General features: G+C 35.2%; 2 protein-coding genes and 1 long non-coding RNA gene across 6 annotated transcripts; 2 read left to right on the top strand and 1 right to left on the bottom strand.

The window, feature by feature from the left end:
* The first annotated feature begins 320 nt into the window (after nucleotides 1-320).
* LOC130996707 (uncharacterized protein At5g41620-like) lies at nucleotides 321-3,921 on the top strand. 4 transcript variants are annotated; one of them, XR_009092748.1, is made up of 5 exons: nucleotides 321-874; nucleotides 1,020-1,546; nucleotides 1,713-1,829; nucleotides 1,902-3,360; nucleotides 3,509-3,921. XR_009092748.1 is itself a non-coding variant. In XM_057922014.1 (4 exons), the coding sequence occupies exons 2-4, from the start codon at nucleotides 1,037-1,039 to the stop codon at nucleotides 3,165-3,167; spliced, it is 1,893 nt and encodes a 630-aa protein (XP_057777997.1). In that variant the 5' UTR covers nucleotides 321-874; nucleotides 1,020-1,036; the 3' UTR covers nucleotides 3,168-3,490. The 4 variants fall into 4 exon arrangements, 2 of the variants coding, with proteins under 2 accessions (XP_057777997.1, XP_057777998.1); XR_009092749.1 differs by having other exon boundaries at nucleotides 321-1,546; nucleotides 3,647-3,921; XM_057922014.1 differs by lacking the exon at nucleotides 3,509-3,921 and having other exon boundaries at nucleotides 1,902-3,490.
* Nucleotides 3,922-4,576: 655 nt separating this feature from the next.
* Nucleotides 4,577-11,053, top strand: LOC130996709 (uncharacterized). The gene is made up of 10 exons (XM_057922016.1): nucleotides 4,577-5,245; nucleotides 5,323-5,512; nucleotides 5,596-5,729; nucleotides 6,051-6,163; nucleotides 6,239-6,362; nucleotides 7,335-7,490; nucleotides 10,196-10,351; nucleotides 10,435-10,514; nucleotides 10,614-10,663; nucleotides 10,824-11,053. Exons 1-10 carry the CDS (start codon nucleotides 4,874-4,876, stop codon nucleotides 10,961-10,963), a joined length of 1,515 nt encoding a protein of 504 aa, XP_057777999.1. The 5' UTR covers nucleotides 4,577-4,873; the 3' UTR covers nucleotides 10,964-11,053.
* A 6,049-nt stretch (nucleotides 11,054-17,102) lies between these two features.
* On the bottom strand, nucleotides 17,103-19,796 carry LOC130996706 (uncharacterized). Its single transcript, XR_009092747.1, has 6 exons — nucleotides 19,665-19,796; nucleotides 19,499-19,594; nucleotides 18,951-19,008; nucleotides 18,570-18,650; nucleotides 18,393-18,428; nucleotides 17,103-17,548 (listed from the first exon to the last, which is right to left on the bottom strand). It is a non-coding gene; the product is annotated as an uncharacterized LOC130996706 (long non-coding RNA).
* Between the last annotated feature and the right edge of the window lie 6,746 nt (nucleotides 19,797-26,542).

Here is a 26,542-nt window from a genome sequence, read left to right as displayed (position 1 = left end):
TAGTACTATATTTTCCTTTCTTTTTTGAGTGGAAAAGTCAACATTATTTTTGGACAGAAGATAGTTTAGATAGAAAAAGATATATGCAGCGAATACATTTTGGCTTGCATTTATTATTGCTTAAAATCACTTTTTCTACATCCATTATTATACAAAAATATAGGAGTATATAATAATTATAGGAATATATTATTTAAAATATTAAGCAATTACAAGAGCTTCTCCAAAATTAACATCCAATCTTTTTCTCAGCAGACAAAAAAAGAAAAAGCAAATAAAATACGATAAAAGGTTTGGCGTAGAGTTGGGACAAGCAGTCAGTCTATTCAGAGTGTCCGACTAGACAAAGAATTTTGAGCAGCCGTCATCAATCATACCAAATTAAACTAAATATTTTAACCAATTTTAATTCTTCAGACACGCCAGATTTGCACCTAGTTAAAGACATTCTTGTACACCCCCCCACTTACTACCCACCATGCTCTCTCCCGCTTTGTCCGCGTGTACCACGCGCTCCATCTCCAGTACCTCAGCTTTCAATCCATAATCAAAGTCAAGCAAGCTGCACTCTTTTTCACGAATCCTTCCAAAACAAAATCCAGAATCCCATCATTTATCCCACACATTCTCATTCAAATCTTTCGCCATTTTTATTGTTTGAACAGATTTACATTTCCATTTTTAAAACTTCCATTGAGGGAAACCACGTTCCAGCTGTAACAAAGATTCTCGAGAAAAACCCCCACTTTGCTCCCACTGAAAAAAAAATAAAAAAATTGTTCAAGATTCAAATCTTTCTCAATCTCGGCTCTTCGCGTTTATAGGTAGATGGAAAAGGAAAGTTTGTGAAGCCCACAGTTTTCTGGAAATTTTCGTAAGATTCTTGAAACCTCTGATTCAATTCGCGCACCAAAAAATAAGTTATTCTTTAATTCTTCAATAATGTGGCTGATTCTGTATCTGGGATGATATATATTTTGTAAAAATTTGATCTTTTTCAACTTCACACCGCAAAAAAGAGCAAAATCATTGTGTGATGACGAGGAGAGGGCATAGGGAAGTGATGATGGAGGGATTGAATTTGAATGAGCCCACCAAGATTCGGAAAAGGGGATGCTCATCTTCGCCATCTTCATCATCAAGAATTTACAATTATAGGCTGAGCAAACGGGCCATATTGGTAGGGAAGAACCGTGGGGTCGGGCTGGGGCGGTCCCGATCCAGCACCCCCGTGCCGACGTGGAGAACCACCCCTTTGAGGGGCGCCATTGAGACTCCCAAGTACTCGCAGGGCGGGAGATCGGCCCGGCCCGTCTCGGCCCGGAGGCTTGCTGCCACGCTCTGGGAGATGAACGAGATGCCGTCGCCCAAGATGAGCGAGAGCAATTTGGATGTCAGGAAGCGGCAGCAGAGGAAGAGCGGCAGCAGGATGTCGCTCAAAGCTGAGAAATTAATGCACTCTGGATTCGGGCTGCATTCGGGCTCGGGCTCGGGCTATTTGCCGCCGCACTTGTCCGATCCGCCTCACAGCCCGACTGTTTCTGAGGTGGGGTGATCCTTTTCTAAATTAGCAAAATGGATGTTGATTTATCTTCTTTTTATATCTCAAACTAGTAAGCATTGAGCAGCACTGAAATGGAAGTCTTAGTTGAAGAAGTTTGTTTATGTGTTTTGCAAGTTGTTTAGTGAATCCCCAGCTTTGTGTATTGTAGAAAATGGATCGGTCGGGAACAGGCAGTCGTCGTAGGCCGTCCATTTCTCAGAAGCTTATGTCTGCTGATCGAAACAGTGGACCTATTGATTCTGTTAGCAATGCCAGTTTTATGGAGGTCAATCTTTTTACCAATCTGTCTCAAATTTGATTCTTCTGTTGTTTCAACATCTACATCTACAACTTGCAGATTGAGACTCGATCACGCCCCCAGATTTCAAGTGAATCCGGCGTTGGTGGGAAGAATCGTTTGAAGGAAGCAAGCAGTGCTCTGACTACCTCAAAAGAGCTGTTGAAGATCATCAACCGCCTCTGGGCTCAAGCGGATCAGCCCTCGTCTAGCATGTCCCTCATCTCGGCCCTCCACTCCGAGCTCGAGAGAGCTCGTTTGCAGGTCAATCAGCTCATCCAAGAGCAACGGTCAGAGAAGAACGACATCAACTATCTCATCAAGTGTTTTGCCGAGGAGAAGGCCTCTTGGAAAAACAAAGAGCATCTAGCCGTGGAAGCTGCAGTGGGGTCCCTTGCCCATGAGCTAGAGGCAGAGCGAAAGCTGAGGAGGCGGCTTGAGAGCTTGAACGCGAAACTTGGCAAGGAGCTAGCAGAGATCAAGTCGTCATTCATGAAGGCGGTCAAAGAATTGGAGAGCGAAAAACGAGCAAGAGAGATAACCGAACAGGTGTGTGATGAGCTAGCAAGAAACATCGATGAGGATAGGGCCGGAGTGGAGAAGGTGAAGAGGGAGTTTGTCGGAGTTCATCAAGAGGTGGAAGAGGAGCGCGAGCTGCTGGAATTGGCCGATAAGTTGCATGAGGAACGAGCCCAAATGAAGCTCTCCGAGGCCAAACTTCAATTCGAGGAGAAGAGCTCTGCTGTTGGCAAGCTGAGGAAGCAACTCGAAGCTTTCCTTGGAACGAAACGGGACAAAGTTGATGAAGATGTTGAGGATGGTGTAGACAGCAAAGAAGAAGGCTCTGCAGAGAGTGATCTTCACTCCATTGAGTTGGACTTGATCAACAACAATAACAACGATAAAGGGCACAACAAATGGGCTTATACCTCTGCAGTTGAACGCGAGTCTAGGAGAGTACCGGTTAGTAATGAGACCAGAGCAAGAAACTCCATCTCCGGGCAGGTCTCTCGTAGGAGCACTTCTCTGCAGAGGAGCGCGTCTGATGGAGTCGAATGGGCAGCTCAAGGTGCAGGCAACCAACACATAATCAACGAGGGATTTCATGAAGACGATAAGGAAGCTCCAATGAGTAGCTATTTGGACGAAATGCAGAGGCTCAGAACTAGTAAAGGTTTCAAGAATCACTTACTATCAAGCTCTCGGTTAGGGAGAGAAAACCATAGTCCATCGAAGAAGAAGGAACATTCGTATCCTCCCAGAGATGTAAGTCATGAAAAATCCAAGTCAAGAACAGCACAAGGCAGCAGGAGATCTAAATGGTGACGTTTTTAACTGCTGTTGAAGATTAGTCAGCACGTTTTCGTTGCAAGCTGACATCTTCTAGCTGAGGAAATATGAACAAGTTAACACCTTGTTGATTTGTGGTACAAAATCGAGCTCTTGCGCCTTCCTCAAACGCGCTCGTCTCCATGTTTTGCGTCGCACTAGACGCGACAGACTCCATCTTCCACTTCTTGTAAGTTGCTTTCTAAGCCATGTGTATATTTTTGTTAAAGAGCAGTACTTGTTCTACAGCATGTGCTTTTTGAATTTGAATTCAGAATTATCTGTCTCTTTAATTACATGAACTGAGTAAAATTAATATCGATCTCTACTTTTTTTAGGTAGAATTTATGTTATCAAGGCTCTGAAATTAGTGTAAGAATGAATGGCGAGAGAATTCTACGTATGTAGCGATAATGTGTGAAGGACAATGTAGGTGAAATAATTTAGTCGTTTATTGTCTGAATTATTACACGCAGCATTTTGGAAGATGCTGGCATCGCCTTGCTACATCTGAGTGGTACAAAATTTTCAGAAATGTGATATTGACATTACTGAATTTTCTACAAGCACTTGGCATCTGCTACTACTTTCATCTCCTATTTTATTTCATTAAAACTTTGTTTAGCTGTTTAGTTTGTGTTTCCTCAAAAAAAAAAAAAGCTGTTTAGTTTGTATTGAAAAAAATCGAGTAATACCGCCAAGATTTGGGTATAAGAAAATGTCATTGGCTGATTGGCATATATTATTATTATTATTTTGCAGCTGTCTTTTTTGGAACATATATTTGTCTTGTATATATGTATTTGAATTGATATTGCTGCTGCGAACAATTACATACATGTACCGACGTAACGCGAAACAAAAGCAAGGTTTTATGTAACAAGTTGGGATAAGATTCCGTCTAAGTCCCTATTTATTTTGGGGAATAATATTTGATTTAAAGCTAGTTTTGGCTTCAAATAACCAAAAAAGAATAAAATTGTTGAATATCTTTTCTCTAATTTCCAAAAAATATTCTACATATTGATTTCAATATCTTAATGGCTCCAAACAGATGCATTGTAATACAATGAAACTGTTGAGTTTAATATTCGAATGGTTCCAAGAAGATGGTGTGTATAAACTTTGGAATATGAGTTAAAACATTGTAAATAAGATTACAATATTCTTCGATATTATAAGTGGTGATTATTTGTCTCACTATGCATTGAATCCTTCAAATAAAATTGAACATCACAATACAAGGCAAATACAGATCTAGACAGTTGTTGTAGGCCAATTTATAGTAATTTACATAGTATATTCAATGAACACATACATAGTGCACAAATAATTTGGTTTTTTTGTTTCGATGGAAAACCACAAGTGCTAATAATTTGGTTGCTTGGGATAACCGCAAGTGCTAAAAGTCATTCCAAATTATATAGATGATACTACTATACATTACTTAACATTAAAATTCAATTAAATGAAAAAAAAAAAAAAAAAATCAATCCGCTACAGTACAAGCTGTCCACATTTCAACTTTTATTTTTAAAGAAATGGTTAGCGCATCATCCAATCAGCCACCAGCAAATATATCCAACTTTGTCTAAAATCCCAATTTCCCAACCTCTGCCATGACTGGCTGAATCTCTCTCTCTCTCTCTCTCAGTCTGAGTCTCTGTTTCAGAAATCACAGTAACAGTAGTGAGGGAGAGAGAATGGCGATATGGGTGCTTCTGCTCTCATTTGCAACATTGACGGAATTGTCCGCGAACGCGGCGGCGACGCCTGGTTTTCCATCTTCAGCAATCAAGGCAGAGGCGCAGCGGTCTGTAGCATCCAAAGGCAACAAACTCTACAAAGAAGAGTTCTTCACCCAAATCCTCGATCACTTCAACTACAATCCACAGAGCTACCACACCTTCCAGCAACGCTATCTGATCAACAGCAAACACTGGGGCGGCGCCGCCGCCAACTCCCCCATCTTCGTCTACACCGGCAACGAAGGCGACATCGAATGGTTCGCTCAGAACACCGGCTTCATGTTCGAGACCGCCCCCCATTTCAAAGCTCTCTTGCTCTTCATCGAGGTTTTTCCATTAATTAATTACTACTATTAATTAATCAATTTCGTCTCTGTCTCTCATGCAATCAAATTAAACTGCAGCATAGATTCTATGGGAAGTCTATACCTTATGGCGGGAGCAAAGAGGTGGCGTATTCTAATTCGTCGACGCTGGGTTGCTTGAGCTCCACGCAGGCACTAGCAGATTATGCAACTCTCATTCTTGATCTCAAGCACAATCTGTCGGCACTTGATTCGCCTGTTGTTGTGTTCGGAGGTTCCTATGGTGGAAGTATGGTATTCTCATTTATTTGTTTGAGATTGGAGATGGAATATTATTTTATTTTATTTTAATAATATATACATTTGTGGCAGTGCTGGCAGCATGGTTTAGATTGAAGTATCCGCATGTAGCTGTGGGGGCTTTGGCTTCTTCTGCACCAATCCTCAATTTCGACAACATCACTTCCCCATTTGCTTTCAACCATATCATCACCCAAGATTTTAGGGTAAGTAAACTTCATACTAAATGCATATTATCTCGTTTGCTATGAATTAGAGCGTAACCTCAAATAATTGTACCATGTGCGTCTTAATTGGTCGCGACCTTGTGTTTCTCCCAAAATAGACGTTAATGTTCAATAACAACACAATAATTATGATTTTGTACTTGTGGACCCATTTGATATTTGTCAAAATCAATAAAGAAAATATGAGTTTCAATGATAAGGATATGAGCCATTGCACGACAAATTAAAGCAGAACTGGGGGAGTAAATAATTAGTAACTTTGATTAATTTAATTGTGTATGTAATCGTATGATTAAACAGAGTGAGAGTGAGAATTGTTACAAAGTGATAAAAAGATCGTGGCAAGAAATTGAAGACACGGCAGCAAAAGCTGGTGGATTGGAAATTCTCAGAAAGGCATTCAGAATATGCAAGTAAGAACGTTATTCAATTATTAAAAACTATTACAAATTGAAATTTAATGTGATATTTCTACTATATATATATAGGAATTATATAAGTGCAGGGTATTTAGAAGGTTGGCTTGGTACAGCATATACATACACAGCCATGACGGATTATCCAACTCCCACCAATTTCCTCAATCCTTTGCCTGCCTATCCTGTCAAACAGGTAATCATAATTATGTGAATTTCTTTTCCATAATAAATTTGATTATTTTTATAGATAACTATCATCAAAATAATATTTTGTATGAATGCAAAAATATATCTTAATTAATTTCTTAATAATAATAAAAAATCAAACAAATGGAATCTAGTGAATAATTGGTAGCTTTGAATAATCTGGGCTTTGCTATAGCATGTGCAAGCATAAAGTAAGCGTCATCATTCAACTCTTTTTTTTCATCTATTATAGTATTATTATACACACAGCATTAATAAACTATAAATTCTCGAACTTTTGTACCTCTAATTTTTACTTTGAATATATATAACCTCACGGTCCTCACGTGGTAAGAGTGAGTAAAATTTTCGAAATTGAATAACTAAATCAGTACAAACCAAAATATTAAAATATGATTCCAATTTTTTGATTTTGTTCGACATTAATATTTTTAAAAAATTAAATTCGATTGAGTTTAGTAAATATCGAAAAAATAAAAAATTAAATTATATTTAAATATACATAAACTTATATAAACATAAGTTTATATATATAATACATATATTTTTATATTAAATACGATTTAATTTCTTCTTTTTTTCTTTTTTTCAATCTTTTTGGTATTTTTATTTTTTATTTTTTTGGATTATATCAATTTTAGTTTTAAAAAAAAGAGTTATTTTTGGTTCCGTATTCAATTGATTTAGTTACATTTATTTTTTTTAAATTAAATACATTTTTTTTTTCAATTTTATTTGAATTTATTAAAAAAATTGAAATAAAAATCGAATACACACCCCTTACAACAGGACCTGTGATGTTTACCACGTGTTGTGGACTCAAATAAATCATACAATAATCAATTGTGATGTTGAGGTAGATAAAAGTGTTATATTTTAATTTGATTTTTTTTTTTTTGAGGAAATATTTTAATTTGATTTGAATACCACATTTTCTCACAAAAATATTGGAATACAGATGTGCAAAGCAATTGACGATCCGAAAACTGGAAACAATACATTCGAGAAATTATATGGTGCGGCCAACATTTACTACAACTATAGTGGTGATGCCACGTGTTTCGATCTGGCTGATGATTCGGATCCTCACGGCCTCGGTGGGTGGACGTGGCAGGTACCATAACCGAATCTCTTCATAATACAAACTAAACTTATTTATGTATTGGATGCCATCAAATAGAGTAGTCATTATTTAATACTCCCTCTGTTTTTTTTTAAGTGTCCTATTAAGATAAATTTATTGTTCCTTTTTAAGTGTCCTATTTCAAAATTTGAGAATAAAAAATGACAAAGTTCCTACTTTACCCCTTTTTAAGTGTCCTATTTCAAAATTTGAAAATAAATTTATTACACTTTGAAAATAATAAATATGGGCACAAAAGTAATATTCCAACTTCCTTGATATATGTACTTTTTTTCTATGGGACACTTAAAAAAAACGGAGGGAGTACAATCTATCAATCCAATGAAGTTTAGTTCATTGATCCATTAATTAAGGCGAAATCCTCGGTCTAAAATCAATCACGTTCTTCTCATTCTATGCGATCATGTAATAAGCGAAACTTTAGTAAGTGCTTTTCAGTGTATAAAGCTATGTAATATATAGCTCAATATAAGTATTAGTATATTTATATATAGGGATGTCAATCGGGCCAGCCCACTCGGTTTCGGGTCAGTCCATTCGATTTCGGGTTATTTTCAGTTCGGGCTAGTCGGTTTTTTTATTTTTCGGGCTAAAAATTTTCGACTCTAACCCTAACCCACTCGGTTTCGGACTAGCCCGTTCGGGCCCGCAAGTTTTACAATTTTTTATATGTTTAATTTTTGTATAGTTAATCATATTCTTGTAATAAAAATATGTCGTATTTTTTAAATCAAGACATTTCACTTTATTTTAGATACAAAAAATAGTGTTATTTTAACATAAGTTTACATAATATCTAACATTAATTTCGTTTCTGATAAAAATTGTATATAGATTTAACATAAATGACTATCTTTCTTTGACTTTTATATCATAGATGTTTGTTATTAACCGTTGGAAAAAATCAAAACATATCCTGCAAGCTTCAAAATGTTATTATCGAATTAAAAAGTAAAGTATTAAAGTTTAAAAATCAATTATTAAGAATATGTTCGGTTAATCGGGCCAACCCACTCGGTTTTCGGGCCAACCCTATCGCGCTCGGGCTATTTTCGGTTCGGGCCATTCGGGCTAATTTTTTTTCGGGCTAAAAATTTTCAGCCCTAACCCACCCTTTTTATCGATCTATTCGAGTCAACCCGTCAGTTTCGGGCTTTTTTGACATCTCTATTTATATATATATATTCCTTTTATTTCATGGAGTTTTGGCAAATAAAATCACGAACTATTTCGAATTTGTAATTTTAACGCGACTTTTGAAGTGTGGCGAATTAAATCACCACCTTTTCAATTTTTGCAATTCCATTTCCCCAATTTTTTTTTCGATCGCCAGATTGTTGAATTGGAGCTTACGGAGATTAGTAAAGACGACGTCATTTTTGTGAGGTCTAAACGACGTTGTTTTATACTATTTCAATTAAAATTTTCTCTTAATTATAAGGGATCATATCTTATATTTGCACCATTATTTTTAATATTTAGTAATTTTATTGTAAACGACATCATAACATGAATACTATGTGGAGAACTAATCCACATAAACTCAAACTCAACAATACGACGACAGGAAAAAATTGGGGGGGATGAAATTGTAAAAATTAAAAAGGTGGTGATTTAATTTGCAACACTTCAAAAGTCACGTTAAAATTACAAATTCTAAATAGTTCGTGATTTTATTTGCCAAAACCCTTATTTCATCTTCATACTCCCTTATTCTTATTCTTTTGTGAGATGTCTCAATATATAATCAAATTTTTAAATTAAATTTTTATTAAGTTAAAAAAAATTAAAATAGCCTTATTTGAAGTTCATAAAAATTCACAATTTGTAATTTTTGTCTTTCAATTAATACAGTCAAACATAGAACAAATAAGGGTAAAATTTAATAATTATATATGATTTATGTTTTTTAAATAATATTAATTATATTTTCTTGATATATGTGAAAAAGTAAAGTGGACTATGAAGATGGAACGAAGTGAATAATTTTTAGAACTCTTTTTATTGTTAAACTGGTTAATATAGTGCATGGTGAATGTTTTTCCTTAATATCTTTTCACTCAATTTCAAATCCTCTTTGTAGCGATTTTTTTAATGTTTGCAAGTTTTATGTTAAGATTTAGGGCCCAGTGTCAACACCAAATCAGACACATCTTCTCTTTTCTGAAACTTCTTTCTTTCATCTTCACTTTTCTAAATTTTCTTTTAACAATCTATCAAGGTAATTTCTATAAATATTTAATTATGTTTTATATTTTCAATTTTTTGCTTTCATTAATTATTATTAATAGTTTCAATTGATGAAATTTTAATTTTATATTTATGTTGTATGTGTTAATCGTGGACATATTAAGTTCCCTATATTCATATAAGATTGCCGATGCATTATTTCCTCTCGAAATTTCTATATTATTTTATTATTATTATATTACTTGATTATATTTATATTAGTTATTTTTTATATTATTTAGATTGTATGTGTTAATATATATATTTTTTTATTTTTGAGTAATTTGATAAAAAGATATACTCCATTATCTAATCAAATATTTTTAGATTATATTTTTTTTTCAATTATGAAAAGAGGGCCCAAGTTTTTAGTTAATCTTTTATAAAACCAATAGATATAATAAAAGTGAAGGTTTAATACCTTGAATAAAATGGTGCAATTTCAGGCATGTACTGAGATGATTCTATTAACAGACGGCGACACCGTAGACAGCATATTCCCGCCGTCCAACTACAGCTACAACGATCGAGTGCAATTTTGCGAAGATAGGTTCAACGTCAAGCCCAGGCCCACTTGGGCCCCCACCGAGTTCGGAGCCCGTGTAAGAATCATTTCACGGCCCATTTCTCATTTTACGGTCCATTTCATTTTTTATTTTTTTAAAAACAAAATATCTATTTGCAGCATATTCACAGAGTTCTGAAGCGTTTTGGCAGCAACATCATCTTCTTTAATGGGCTAAGGGATCCATGGAGCGGTGGAGGGTACGGAATATTGATGAAAATCTTTTTATTTTTTCTTTTAAATAAAATTAATGATAATAATTTTGTATCTTTTCGATTTGATCCATTTGTTGACGGCAGGGTGCTAAAAGATATATCAAAGAGTGTGATTGCCATTGTTGCCAAAGAAGGTATGGTATGTAGGGCTTCTTATTTTTGGGTCATTTGTTTTGGGCTTTATTCTATGTAAGGCCCAAAAAGAGGCCCATAGCAAGTTTGTTTTGAGTAATTAAAAGATAAATGATGATAGTGATGGTGATAGTGATGCATATGTATAACGCGTGATGATAGGTGCGCACCACGTGGACCTTCGATTCTCAACAAAGGAAGATCCAAAATGGCTTAAAGAAGTGAGGAATAGAGAAGTCCACATCATATCACAGTGGCTCTCTCAATATTATCATGATTTGGCTGACTCTCTCAATTATTAATTTGAATTCTCTGTATTTACTTACACACATAAACACATCAATTTATTCCGATTCTCATATCCAATATAAGTTACTATCATTAATTTCTGATGTTCTTGTGTTGAAAGCTTAATTGATATCACCTTATATGATAATATGTTTATGTAATTCTATATTTTACTTCTATATATATCTTATAGTGGAGATGTTCATAAAAGAATATTCATAGGCATTATCGAATAAATTTGGACTTAGAATATTGCATAAATCTTGAAAAAAATTAGCTGCTAAAATCATTGAAGAAAAAAATTGGCTCAAAACTGTAAATTTACGCTATTCGAACAAGTTCAGAGCCTGATCTTTTTCTTCACCCCAGCTTCCTAAATTTAAGAAATAATTTGATTGCAAAAGTGATTCTCGGAAAAGAAATTAGTGACAGACTTACTATAAAAGTGGTTCTAAAAAGGAATTAATGAAACGAAATCAATTAAGTTGAGGGTACAAAATGTAATATTTTAAAAAAAAAAACAACTAGAAACGGTTGTACATTAATACTGACATACATCATATCTGGCTTTTCTTGAATTTATTTTTGTCTTATGTGTTCAAATAAATTGGCAATATCTCACCTCAACTACCCTCTCCTTCAAAGAACTACTCGTTTTTTAATTTGATGAGATGTTGATAGATTTGTAGCCCATTATATGTTGAATGTATCTTAGTGTAAATTCATGGGTATTTGAGTGCATGGCGGTCGGTGGTGATACTGGTTTTGTAGATGAGGTGAGATAAGATTGTAATTAATGATATTTTAATAAGGCCATTTTTTAAATATCAAAGCATAAGACCATGAAATTACAAATAACATCAACCCTAATCATGTCAATTCAATTACCACCTAAGTATTACATAATAATGATAATAAGAAATTGGAGATAATTAAGAAAGAATGAAAGGCAACATAAATTGTCGCCTCAGAAAAGCGGCGGAGGCGGGTCATAAGTTAAGGGATTATGTCATTGATCACCATAACAACGATAATATCTATGCTATGAACAATATTGCCAACATAAGATGGTTGGATGAAGTGGAGTTGGATGACACCCAACCCACCACTGATATACTTTCTTGGTAGGTGAGTTTATTATGGATATCGGCTCTGTTCGCTCAGCATTTTTTGGTGATTTCTTTTGTTATACGAGCTCTCTTTTTTCTCTCTAAGGGTTTTTCTTAAAGAAATTTTATTGAGGCTCGAGCCCTTAATCTGCTGTATTGTTCCTTCAATGGATTTTGTATCACATTTTTTTCCCTTTCTTTATATATATATATAGGATAGAGTTCTATGGAGACCACTTCTTATATAGAGAATGAAGACCAAATCTGGTTCCTTGATCTAACTTAATCTAATGGTGGTAATTTAATTGATTAAATTTATTAATTTTCATTTATTTTATAGTCAAAAGGTTAAGCATGTCATTTTCTATTTAACCCTAATCGATCTCACTCACTCTCTCTCAATTCACGCTCTTTCTCTCTCTATCTCTCTCTCTCAATCACTCTCCCCCTTCCCCGCCGCCTCCCCAATCCCCTCCATCTCTCCTACTGCTCCGCCGCCACCTTCCCAATCGCCTCCATCTTTCCTGCTGCTGCTCCGCCGCCTCCTACTCTGCTCCGCCTCCCCAATCGTCGTGGGCGCCTCCTTCTCTGCTCCGCTAGTTCATGCACCAATCTGTACTTCTACCGGTGGCAGCAACGACCGCAAATCCGCCCAGCCGCCGCCTCCCTTTTTCAGATCTTACATTGCCGTCGCCGCCTATCGCCATTGTTCATCGATTTTTCCATGTGTTCATCAATATTTTTGTACTGTGTTCGTAGAAAAATATAATGAACATGATAATGTTCATTGTCATGTTTGTAGTGTGTTTGTAGAAAAAAATAAATGTTCATCGATTTTTTTGTACTGTGTTCGTTGAAAAATAAATGAACATGATAATGTTCGTAGAAAAACAAATGAACATACTAATGTTCATCAATATGTTCGTAGGAAAACAAATGAACATACTAATGTTCACCTATTATGTTCATTGACGGATCAGGTCCCAGAATTGGAAGAGAGTAATTTTCGGGATTTGTTCAACCAGATGCCATAATTCGTGGATTTGAGTGGACGTTTTTGCCCTTTTTGGATTAAATAAATGTAATTAACCAATATTTAATTACATGAAAAATCAAATCAGGAAATAATCTGGATCATTAATTGGATTGAGATGAATGGCCTTGATTTGGTCTTCATTCTCTATATAAGAAGTGGTCTCCATAGAAGCTGACCATATATATATATATATATATATATATATATATATATATATATATATATAGGGTCAAGTTAAACAGAGAATTATTATATATTTCATTTTGAACAAGTCTATACATTTTACGAACAGATCAACATAACTAACGAACAGACGTATTTAGTAAAAAAAGAGAAAAATTCGCCACCAGCAGGATTCGGACCCGGGGCAAATTGCTGTTCATGCCGTACATTGATTTGTTCGTAAAAATTGTAGATCTGTTCGTTTTTTATTTCACGAATTCTCTATTATCTAAATATTTAGCATTCTCTGTTTAACTTCTCTCTCTCTCTCTCTATATATATATATATATATATATATATATATATATATATATATATATATAGGGTGTGGTTCTAGAGAGAACTACATTATTTGTGAGAACGGGAGAACCATCAAATCTAATGCATTCACTGTAAAAATTAATGCATTCGCTGTTAAAATTAATGCACTCAAAAAAATAAAAAAAAATGCTCCCTTCAGGATTCGAACCCAGGATCTACATTCATCCAACAAGATGATGTATCCACCGTAGATCTTGATGATCGAATGACTGAAAATGGTTCTCCGTTCTTTTTTTATTTATGGTTCTTTCCTGAACCTCTCCCTATATATATATATATATATATATATATATATATATATATATATATATATATATGTATAGGGAAGGGCTACCGTGAGAACACCTCATAAAATAAGAAATAAGAACAATTTTTAATGTATGAATTTTATGTAGAACACGTATGAATTCACTGTATAAAACTATGAATTGTGAAAAATATATTTTTATTATCTTTGAGATTCGAACTCAGGACCATGAATTCATCCAGCAATGATGATGAATCAACCGTAAATCTTGATGATCTAATGGCTGAAAATGATTCTTATTTTATATTTTAAGAAGCGTTCTTATTTTAGCCCTCTCCTATATATATAGAGTCAAGTTAAACAAAGAATTATTATATATTTCATTTTGAACAAGTCTATACATGTTACGAACAGATCAACATAACAAAGAAGCAGACGTATTTAGTAAAAAAATAGAAAAACTCGCCACCAGCAGGATTCGAACCTGGAGCAAATTGCTGTTCATGCAGTACATTGATTTGTTCGTAAAAATTGTAGATCTGTTCGTTTTTGTTTCACGAATTCTCTATTCTCTAAATATTTAGCATTCTCTGTTTAACCTTTCTATATATATATATATATATATATATATATATATATATATATAGGGTAGGGTTAACATAGAAACCCCTCTTAAGATGAAAACTAGGAACCAATTTAAAGCCATTGATTTAAATAAAATAGAGGGTTGAGATTAAACTACGGATGCACAATTTCGATTGCATAGATGCACAATTTCGATTTGCTTTAGTATTTTGCATTATTGGTTTCAATTGCATAAATTGCATAATTTGCACAATTTTTAAGTGCACAGTAAAATATAATAGATGCACAGTTTCTTTTGTTGACTAAATCCTAACCATTAGATCTAATATTTAAAAGGTCAAGATTAGGTTCCTAGTTCTCATTTTAACAGAGGTTTTTATTAGAACATCTTCCTATATATATATATATATATATATATATATATATATATATATATATATATATAGATTGGTACAAATGAGAATGGAGATTTAAAGTGAGAACGGAGAACTGTTTCGACCAAACTAACACCTAAGGTCGCCCGCAATAGTACGAGGTCATCCTAGGGTGGTAAGGCAACCCAAGTCACATTCTTAAGGAAGGCTAAGCATGACTATGTTAATGTTAATTTAGAACAAGATGAAATTAATTTACAGTAAAAATAGCTTGATGAATCCAAAGTGTAAGTGTATATTATCTATCTATCTAATTTAGATAGATGTTCTAGTGAAGAGAAGGATGAAGAGTGAGGAGAATTCTAAAATAAAAACTAGGATAAAAGATGATGAAAAGAAAGCCCTAGCCTCCCATTAAAAATCGTGCACAAAAACTGCCAAAACAGGCCCACGAAGGCCGTCGCCACACCCCTTCGCAAATTGGAGTTGGTGGGCGCATGCCACTCCACTGCGCAATATTTTTGGTTTGGTTCGTTATCCCTCGTTTCAAGTTCGATTTTAGATCCGTTTTCGCCCACAAACTTCTATCGAGATGAACTTCAATTGTTCTTTAGACCATTTAACTCAATTCTGACTCCAATTTTATCCACTGATTAATCAATTTGAGCATAAAATCATGAGATAACAAAATTAGTACAAAAGCTTAAATCAATCGACTATTAAGTGAAAGAGATCAAAATATAAACCAATATCACACCTAAACACCCAGAAAATTTTCACAAAATAGGACTAAACAAGAACAATTCTCAACCATTCGATCGTGAAGATTAACGGTGAACACATCACCTTGATGTATTAATGCACTACCTAGGTTTGAATCCAAGAGAGCGATTTTTTTTTTCATTTTTTTGAGTGCAGTTAATTGCACATCGAATGTAATAAATTTACACGCCAGTACAATGTTCTTAGTTCTTATTTTAAATTATGATTTTCATTATAACCCACCAATATATATATATATATAAGGAGATAGAGGTTCTATTGAGAAGCACAAATATGTGATAAGTGAGAAGCAATCTAAATAGGTGTGAACAAGTAGTATATTTTGATGAACATGTCAATTAATTTTTATGAACGCGCGTTGGTCTGAGGTTCGATTCCTAGCAGTGGCGTGTTTTTTAACAAATTAAATAGATTCGTATGTTCATCACTTATATTGGTATGTCCAAAGAATTTATTGATATGTTCATCAAGCTCATTTCTTACGAAAAATTAACTTCTCAATAGAACCTAACCTATATATATTTCGTATGTTCATCACTTATATTGGTATGTCCAAAGAATTTATTGATATGTTCATCAATCTCATTTCTTATGAAAAATCGAATTCTCAATAAAACCTAACCCATATATATATATATATATATATATATGTATGTATATATATATATATACATATATATATACAGGGGAGGGCTACAGTAAAAACACTTCTTAAAATATAAATATAAATATTTTTTAATGTACGAATTTTATCCAACAGGGTTACGAATTCATCCAACATGGTTACGAATTGTGAAAAATAAATTTTTGCTACCTTTGGGATTCGAACCCAGGACCACGAATTCATCCAAAAGGGTTACGAATCAACCGTAGATCTTGATTATCTAAGGGCTGAAAATCATTTATATTTTATACACTTAAGAGTGTTTTTATTCTAGCCCTCCCCTATATATATATATATATATATATATATATATATATATATAGGGTTAGGTTCAATGAAAAAGACCTAAATGTAAGAAAGAAGAGACACAACAAAAAATAAATTTTTTATCGAGGGAATATTCCCTCGGTAAATACATGATTTTCCCTCGGTAAAAATTTCACCGAGAGATCGCCAATCAAAATGCCCCGTCGTTATTTTCAATGTCGGTAAAAACTTTACCGAGTGAAATTTCCCTCGGTAATTTTACCGAGTGATTTACCGAGAGATCTGGCCTCGGGAATGTTTCGTCGGGTATGGTGTCGGCTTTTGTGTTAATTTTACCGAGGGAAATTTCCCTCGGTAATCCCTCGATAAAATTGCTCAAATTATCGAGTGGTATGTAGCTCTCGGTAATTTATGGTCATATTTTTCAAATCTGTCGAGGGTGATTTCCCTCGGTAAAGTTTTATTTTTTTTTTTATGTTTTTTCATTTTTGTTTTTTACATACGTAGTTACAACAACCTGTTTATCAATAAATCCAATCACAACATAATCTAAACATAATTTAAAATTCATTCGTCATTGTTCAATATCCAACAATATATTTATATGTAAATATCATAATAACATAAAAAGTACTAAATAAACTACATCTAAGCGAAATATCTTAATAATGTATCAAAATATACTAAATATACTACACGAAAGCTAAGAATCTCCTGAGCCACTACTCCTCGACTGTTGGGACCTCATGAACTGTTGGAGCATCTCATTAGTTAACCGAAGTGACTCCTCCAATCGAAGTCTATGCTTGCGCTCATCTTGAAGCTGCTGCTGCAGCTCTCCAAATCCTTCCGTCATTGTTTGAGAGTGCATCAGATACTGTTTGCTCTAACTCTACATCTGAAGCCGATGCTTGCAATGTCGATGATGCACGGGATGATGCTGCACTGCTAGATCCTCCACGACGGCCACGATGGGATCTAGTACTCATATCTGTTAATAAATAATCATATACACATTATAAGGGTAGTCTCCACAGGGTAGTCTCAGACCATTCAGAGGAAATTAGATGATGAATGTTAGCAGAAGTGAAAGTGTATAATTAATAACAAGAAGAGGAACTACTGGGCTAAAATGAATTCCTGAGTCAAGTATCAAGTAATTGACTCTTTCTTATTGAGTATCTCATTTTGTAACAAACAGCAGGTAAGCCTAGAACACATGTTCTGCAAAATATCATCACTTTCACATTCCACTATGTTTGAGAAACTTGTGTTTGGAGGCGTTAAATCAGGGAATATGTGCAAATTCGCCAACTGTGGCTGATAAAGAACGTTAACATTACAACCAGACTCAATCATCTATATGCCATCTATATATATATATATCAACCAATCAAGAAGAAACTAAGAGGATTAAGGAAAGGGCTTCCAAAGTTCAAATTGAGCTAACATGCAAATTAGGTTTTAGTTAACAGCTGCAGCTATGAAATTCCATCTCACAAGCATATGCATAACTGAATAACATAATTTCAAAAAATAATGAACACATAAATACCACCATATGCTAGTTCAAATTTAAGGTAGGCAAACTTTTTGGACAGTGGCATAGATATTGTATTAAGTAGAACATGTGTAGCAGAGCAAGAAATACAATGGCATCTTAGCAAATAAAGATGTAGAATCTTGGACAAAATAAGAAATGATCATGATCTTGAAGAGAGATTAGGCAGCTCCCTTCAGTTTCATGGCAATTGTGGCAATGTATTTCCCTTGGTGAAAAGCCTACTGCAATTCAATCTCGGACATAATATTAACAGGGCGCTCAATGAAGTTACCTGGTTGATTTGCTCTTCACGCTGGCCTTCGATTATCTGCAAACAAATGGAAGAGAATTATTATTTAATTTGCCAAGCTTAACCAAAGAACTCATTGTCCTGAGTTTCTATGATAAATAAGTAATTACATAAGAAAGATAAATAGACTTTCATCAGACGAGCAAGAATAGTATTTACCTGAAGAACCTTATACATACAAGCTTTTGGCCCACCAGAAAAAGATGCAAATATGATGGGGCATGGCCTTATTTTTAATTCCTGCAGGTGAAATTGAAAATAAATCACCGATACACAACATGTTTCTAATATTTGGCAAACACATCAAATTTCATCTCAGTAATTTTACAGATGTTTATTTGTTGTTCCTAGGGAGGAGAATGGTATGATAATCATGTCTTCAAAAACTCAAGTAACAGGAAAGCCTAATTAAGGTATCTGGTATCACTGAGTTTCTGAAATTGATAGATCATAAACATCAACTTGTATTCTTATTAGGGCTAGATAATCATGCTTGAGAGGTCTACAAAAGCAAGTTAAACAGTTATCAGGAAAACTGACCTGAATGAGCTTGTTAACTATTTCCTGAGCCTACGAAGCAGCCTTATCAGGAAAAAATCTGCTAATGAAAGAAAATCAGCATATGTTCTTACAAGTTACAGCTTACAATTAACAAGAGATGCACACACACCCATCATTAGTATGAGAGAGTAAAGGACATAGGCTCAAATAATAATTCCATTTCAGTTATTGTTATGCAAGGAATTATTCTACTAATAAATAGATCACACTTGCTCGACCTAAATATCAACCAATCAAGCCGGCTTCCATCCACCATAGCCAAGAATATCTCTTAAGTGGAAATTGAGTCCACTTTTTGATCCCATTCGATTGTAAAAATAAGATTGCAAGCATCTCAACAACATTCTAGCAAAATCACATAAATCACATCTAATATTCAGAATAGCTCAGCGAAATTCACACTAATTCAGTTGATTTAGCCCCAAAACAGTATCGAAAAGCACAAATTCAATCCCAGTTAACCTTTCATCTAATTAGCATTTGTCAAACTTGTTGACAGCAAAAACTATGAGGAATTAGAAAATAACCTCAACCAAACTCCATCTTCGATCTCGAAGCAGAGCAGCAGGCCAGCAGCGACAGCGGCGCGCGGCGGTGACAACGACAAAAGCGACAGTGGGAAGCTGACAAAGATTAAATGTACAATTAGAGAGAGAGAGAGAGAGCGAGAGAAGATAGAGAGAGAGAGCTCACGGCGGCGCGACTGAGGAGGTAGGGTGATGGACGGTAGCGGCGAAGGAATGGAGGTAGACGGCAGCGGCGAAGAATGGAGAAGGCTAGGGCTTTTAATTTGGGAGGGAAAATGTTGTGAGGAAGAAACCAAGTAACTAACGGGAAATAAGAATTAAATTTACCGAGAGATTAAGTACTCGGTACAGTTAACATTATTAGGGTCCGTTTGATTTGCAGTTTAGGATTGATTAGGATTAAAATTATCTTGAAAAATTAGTGTGGATTAGTGTGGATTTATACTATTTCATGGGTGTTTGATATCATGGCTACTTAATCCTTTATTATGTTTGATATCCATAGGATTATGTTGGATTACATTATCTAATACCAAAACTATCCTCATATAATTTTAAAAATAACATGTGTGTCCACCATTACTTGGGCATTTGCATCGATATGCGTGAGGAAGGGTAGCAGAATTTTTATCCAACTTCGCAGTATTAAAATTATCCAAGGGGGGAGGGGCGAATTATTAGTATGGAATTTTCCCACAAAATAGCATGGAGAAGTGAGATTAAGTAGGAGTTGATCATATTAACTGCACATGATATCAAGCATCACACTAATCTGTATTAATTTAATTTATCCTACCTATAAACCCATATCAAACAGGCCATTAATCTAGAATTAAATTTAATCTTGATAAAAGTAAAATTAAACTTTGCCGAGTGATTCAATCCCTCGGTAAAAGACTATCTCGGTATTCTCTCGGTATACTCTCGGTAAACTATGGCATATTCGAAAATACCATATATCTCGGAAAATAGTCGCAAAATACTCGGTAATTAATCCCTCGGTAATCCCTCGGTAAATAAATATTTTTTTGTAGTGAGAGAAGTAATCTCATCCGTTGATCTTATCTAATCTAACGGACATGATTTGTTCACGCCATGTTCAACGGATTTTTTCGTTGAACATTCGTGAACATATACAATATTTTTGGGGGTTCTGGGTTTCGACCCCCCATATGTTCAACGAAAAAATCCGTTGAACATGGCGTGAACAAATCATGTCCGTTAGATTAGATAAGATCAACGGATGAGATTACTTCTCTCTTCTTTTTTACATTTAGGCCTTCTTCATTGAACCTTGGCATATATATATATATATATATATATAGGGGAGAGTTCAATGGAGACCACTCCCTTAGATGAAGAATAAAGACAAAATCCTGTTCGTCGATTTTGCTTAATCTAACGGACCAAAAAATTGTAGATTTTTCTTGTATTTAAATCTGTAAGGTCAAATAAGTAAATGCATAATATTCTATAATTGATATCGTCCATAATTAAATTCATTCAGCACTATTTTATATTTAGAAAGATATACTAAATCCCTAAAAATTAGTTAAATATTGTGTATCAGCCGTTTTTGTATATGTTTCAGTCACTCCTAACAAATGAGCATACTAATATTCGTCGATATGTTTGTATAAAAACAAATGAACATACTAATGTTCGTCGATATGTTCGTATAAAAACAAATGAACATACTAATGTTCATCGATATGTTCGTCGAAATAGATCAGGTCCCAGAATGGAAAGAGAGGAATTTTCGGGATTTATTCAACGGGATGAATTCGGTCAATTTGTTTTTTACACATTTGACCTTTTTCGATTAAATAAAAGCTAATCACCAATTTTTAATTACATGAAAAATTAAATCTGGATCGTTAATTCAGATTCAATGAATGATCTTGATTTGGTCTTTATTATCTATCTATGGGAGTGGTTGTCATAGAATGCAACCACACACACACACACACACATATATATATATATATATATATATATATGTGTGTGTGTGTGTGTGTGTAGGGAGAAGATCAAATGAGAATGGACAAATGTGGTGAGAAATTAGAATGAATCTGTAACGTTAGATTTTCAAATTATATTGTTGATATTACCTAGAGGAGGCAAAAATTTACCTAGGTTCGAATTTAGGAGGGAGCGAAAATTTTATCAATTAATTGAATACCATTATTCACATTATAGGTAGCTTATGTAGTACTAGTTGCTCACCTACTCATTATTCTTATTTCTTACGAAAATAGCATTTTCACTATAACCTAATCCTATTTTTAAAATAGAAAATGAGAACAATTTTCAATCCTTAGATCATCAAAATCTACGGTTGATTTGTTATTTTATTGAATGAATTCAAGGTACTAAGTTCGAATCTCATAAGGAGCGAAAATTTTAATTTTCAAAATTCATATAATTATATATGAATTTTTAAAAATTAAATTTCAATCATTAAATTATGAATAGTATATATTTATTCCTATTTTATTTTTGTTCTCCAAAAATAGTTTATAACCCAACCACTTCCACATGCTGTTTGTAGTCTGTATACGTTTGTGAATTGTATTAATTATGGGAACAGAAAATTCTTCTAAAAGAATAATATCATAAAATGGTTATACTTGGAAGTACTGTAATTTCTTATGGAGTTAGGCCAAAAATATGACAGGTTGGCCAAGCTATTCAAATCACACGAGAAAAACGAAAACCCAAATTTATGGTCGTGATTGATTTATGCATGGTAGTAATTGATTTTGTAGTCTGACTTTTCAAACCTTACCTGACTATAGACAATCGGAAAACATAATGTTTTCTTTATTTGGTTCAAATAAATAAAGAGGGGTCTGGAGTACAATCAAGCGTATGATATAATTGAGTTGATCCGTATTTAAATCTCGATCAGCATTTTGATTCGAATTCGCATCCTGATTGAAATTGTGTAAATGATATTATTCGTTTATATAAATAACACTACATATAAATGACACTATAACATTGTAAATAACACTGTGTATAATTGACACTAATAAAAAATATAAATGACATTTCCTATAATTGACACTATAAGGTTTTAAATGACACTATAATATTTTAAATGATAGTCCCTCCGTCTCATTGGACTTGTCTCATTTTTTTTGGGCACGATTATTAAGAAGAGTTAAATTAATGTAGTAAAACTGTGTAAAGTGTGGGGCCATATTGGTTTGTAGTGTAAAATTATTACCCCAAATAGAAATAGGACAAGATCAATGTGACAACCTAAAAAGAAAAATAGGACAAGATCAATGGGACGGAGGGAGTATAATAAGATTGAAAATGACGCTGTAACATTTTAAAATGTTCCAATGTCATTTATATAACCGAATAGTGTCAATTATAGGCAGTGTCATTTGTATTGCTAAATATTATCATTTATACGATTTGGGTCAGGATGCGGGTCTGGATGGCGGGTCAACTCGATTGTACGGTACACCCGTCGTACCCAAGTTTTTGTGATAAACAAATATATTGCAGCAAATGAGAAGATGGGGTAGCAGCTAAATTAGTTATCGCTTTATATATGCCCATGCATACCGAACATAAGAATACAGTTATTTATGCTGAATTGAAATTTTATTAAAAAACAAAGTAAGAAAGAAACAAAAAACCCATGAAAGCACAAAAGAACAGACTAGGGGACGAGCCTTATAAAAACCTCAACTAAGGAAAACCCAAAGGAAAAAGCCTTGGAAGGGGGGGAGGAAAAGAGTACCCGAAAGAGAGAAAAACAGCAGAAGTGCTGAGTTGGAGCTATATCAGAAGTTTCGGCCCGACCATCACCTCTATATAGCTCCGGCCCTCGCAAACCAGGGAAGGAGACACTACCATAAATAGTCGAAAACAAGAAACACCAAAACAAACAAGAGAAAAAACGCTTGAAACTCGCGGCAAGAAAACTCCGCAGGAAAACGTCCGCCACAATGCTCAAGCACACCGAGCACCGCGTTAAAATCTCTCATGATAAGAAGCTTATCTAAAGAAAATTGAGAAAGCTCCTACCACATGATTCTACAAGTGATATGGTTGTTCCAACCATGCACAAAGCAATCTTGAAGAGCTAGCCAAGATGAGAAACGATGGTGACTCCACGCGAGCACATTCATTGGAGAATAGAGTTAGAATCATCCTCATCAAGAGGATCACAATCATCAACCATGTCACCCTATTTCTGAGAAACAACCAAATCCATCGCCTTAGCCGCCGGAGAGGAAGAGCTAATTTGAAAGTCATTCAAATGAAGGCCTTGAGATCGGACATCGTCGACCATCTTATAGAACTGAGCGTTGGTGTTGATCTGAGCAGACCCCACATTAGGCACAAGCTTCTTCTTATTAGGATCCACCGACCGTCGAAGCCAATTTTTAATAGAATTATTAGGAATAGAAATGCGCGCCAACTGTTCGGACGAATGCTTGGGAGGTCGCCCCCTACCTCGCTTAGCCACAGCCTCTAGAGCAATCCCCGGAGCATTAGAAGCGCCACTTCAGGAGATTTAGATTATTGACTTTCATCATATTTTCAAGCGCTGCTTCAGGAGAGTTGGATCGACCCATAGACGGAGTCTCATCATAAATATGTTCCTTATCCGTAATATCTTCTAAAACCACTTCTGAATCAGGAACCGGTCTAAGAATAGCGTTTAAAAGGTCAGGACTCGAAAGTTGCATGGGAGAATTGTGAGGAGAAACAACTTGTTCTACCATAGAAGAAAACCATCTATCAAAATTGTCCACCTCAGGAGTAATCGGCTTGGGGGGCTCCACCTAATCTTTCCTCGAAATCTGCTTAAGAGACTCCACCTGTTCTTTCATTAGAGAACCTTACCCATCAGCGCCAGCAACTATAACCAAAGAGTGCTTAACCGGAGGCTCATCCTCCGCCATAGATTCTAAGGCAGAAAAAGAGTTGATGTCATTGTGTATCTGCTACCAAGATTTCAGCTTTTGTTGAACAATAGGCACCTTCGGCAATTTCTGTGGTACATTCGTGACCATCGTGTTCACGGGAGGAGCCTCAGAAGAAGCTTGCTTCTTGTACTTTCGGCAATGATCAATAGTGTGTCCTGCAATTTTACAAAAACCACAGTAATGAGGAAAATTTTCATAACTGAATTCCACGTCAAAAGAGGAAGAACCACTTTCGATGGTGAGAGTTTTAGGAAAAGGTTTAGAAACGTCCATGTCGATTAAAACCCGAGCAAAATGTTCGACTTCCCGAGATCCCAGCTCGCGAGCAATACTATTAATAGTTTCAGGATCCCAATATTCGTGAGGAAGATAGTATATCCGAAGCCAAACTTGAGAAAGAGCGGAAGTCTCCTTATAAGGATTAAACTCTGGCGTCCAATCACGAAGACGCATCAGACCAGAATTCAACTTCCAGGAAGTTTTCGATTTAGCTCTTTGCAAATCTCCACCAGAAGAGAATAAAAGGGAAAAGAACCTTCCCTAATGGCACCACATGCAACTGTCCTGATATCTTCCAAATATTGCAAAGCTCTTGCTTGATATCAGACGCAAAACGAGGATTTTCTCCTTTACTAAGGATGACCCGAGCATGCAAAGCGAACTGCAATGCGCCCATGCATTTTTGATACACGGTATTAGGAATACGGAGAATGGATTTGTGACCCGTGTTAATCAGGCTGAAGAGAGCAGAAATCGTGAGCGAAAATATCCGCAGGTCTAGGAGTGGATCGATGCATGACATTAACGAAAGAAACCCTAGGTTTCGAACTAGGGTTAGTAGAAGTCGGCGTAGCATCCTGGCACAACAGACTTTTCCCAGCAGCAATTTCCTGGGAAGATAAACCGCCCTAGATAGGCGGAGATGGCAAAGGGATGCTTATCTATAACGATGGTGTGATCGGCCGCTGCCGCCGTGGAGACAGTAGTAACGACAACTTTGGAGCCGTCATTAGGAGCCCTAGTATGGGGGGAGAAATTGTTCGACACTTTCGGAAAAGAAGAAGTCGATGCCATGGAGGCTGACTCAACTAGAAACACCTCTAGATTGACTTGCAATATAACAAGGACATCCTAGCAGTGGTAAGTTAACCCAATGTCGCCTCTCAAGGAAGATCTTTAAGGGCTCTTAATTATGTCACGAGAAAGCAGTAAACTTGGATTATTAAACTAAGACTTTTAATTAAAAACTTAATTTAAAACTGAACTTAGAATTAATCTAGGCGAGATAAACTATTAAACCCTAGGCAAGATTAAACGATTAAAGTAAAGATTAAACGATTAAAGTAAAGGCAACTAAGAATTTAAATACTTGTAAATAAAAGCTTCTAAGCTAATGGACATAAACTAAATTGCATAATTTAAAGCAAAGCATAATTTAAAGGATGCAAAGGAATTAAAATAAATACGAAATACCATAAACTTGTCGAAGGTGCAACCACTGTCACTTGATCACAACTCGAAAGGAAAACTAAAGTCAAACGGAATTAAAACTAACTAGAACGAAAATCTTAAGAACTTGAAGAACAAAGAAAACTTGAAAAGCCTAAGTCTTTAGTTGCCTTGCGGAAGGATGATTCTCCAAGGTGGAACGAAAGATTAGGGCAAATGATTGATTGTTACAATGAATATTAAGACCCTATTTATAGACTTCTTTCAACCCTTAATTACCATCAAAAAGGCCTTGCAAAATTGGACTTTTAAAGATAAGCATCATGAAATCAAAGGAAAGTCCAGCTGGCAGCGTGCTCTGCAAGTAACGACAAATCTGATGCATATTTGCTAACTCTGGAACCGTGCTAACTCTAGCGGTCATGACAGATCTGGATGTCAGCTCTTGATAGTTTAGCTCTGGTGAGTAAAGTCCGCTTTGGTAAATGAGTTATGCTCTGACAAGTTTGTTCTGCTCTGGAGAATTAAGCTCTGATAGTGAAGTTCAGCTCTGGAGATAGTCAGCTCTGCCCTGATACAGACCTATTCGCGCAGCTCTGCTCTGGCGCGGACTTTTAGCTCTGGACACCAGTTTGCGCCT

This window comes from Salvia miltiorrhiza, chromosome 8, assembly GCF_028751815.1.
Source record: "Salvia miltiorrhiza cultivar Shanhuang (shh) chromosome 8, IMPLAD_Smil_shh, whole genome shotgun sequence".
Taxonomy (NCBI): Eukaryota; Viridiplantae; Streptophyta; class Magnoliopsida; order Lamiales; family Lamiaceae; genus Salvia; species Salvia miltiorrhiza.
Note: the sequence above shows the minus strand (reverse complement) of the source record. Positions and strands in the feature narration are given on the sequence as shown.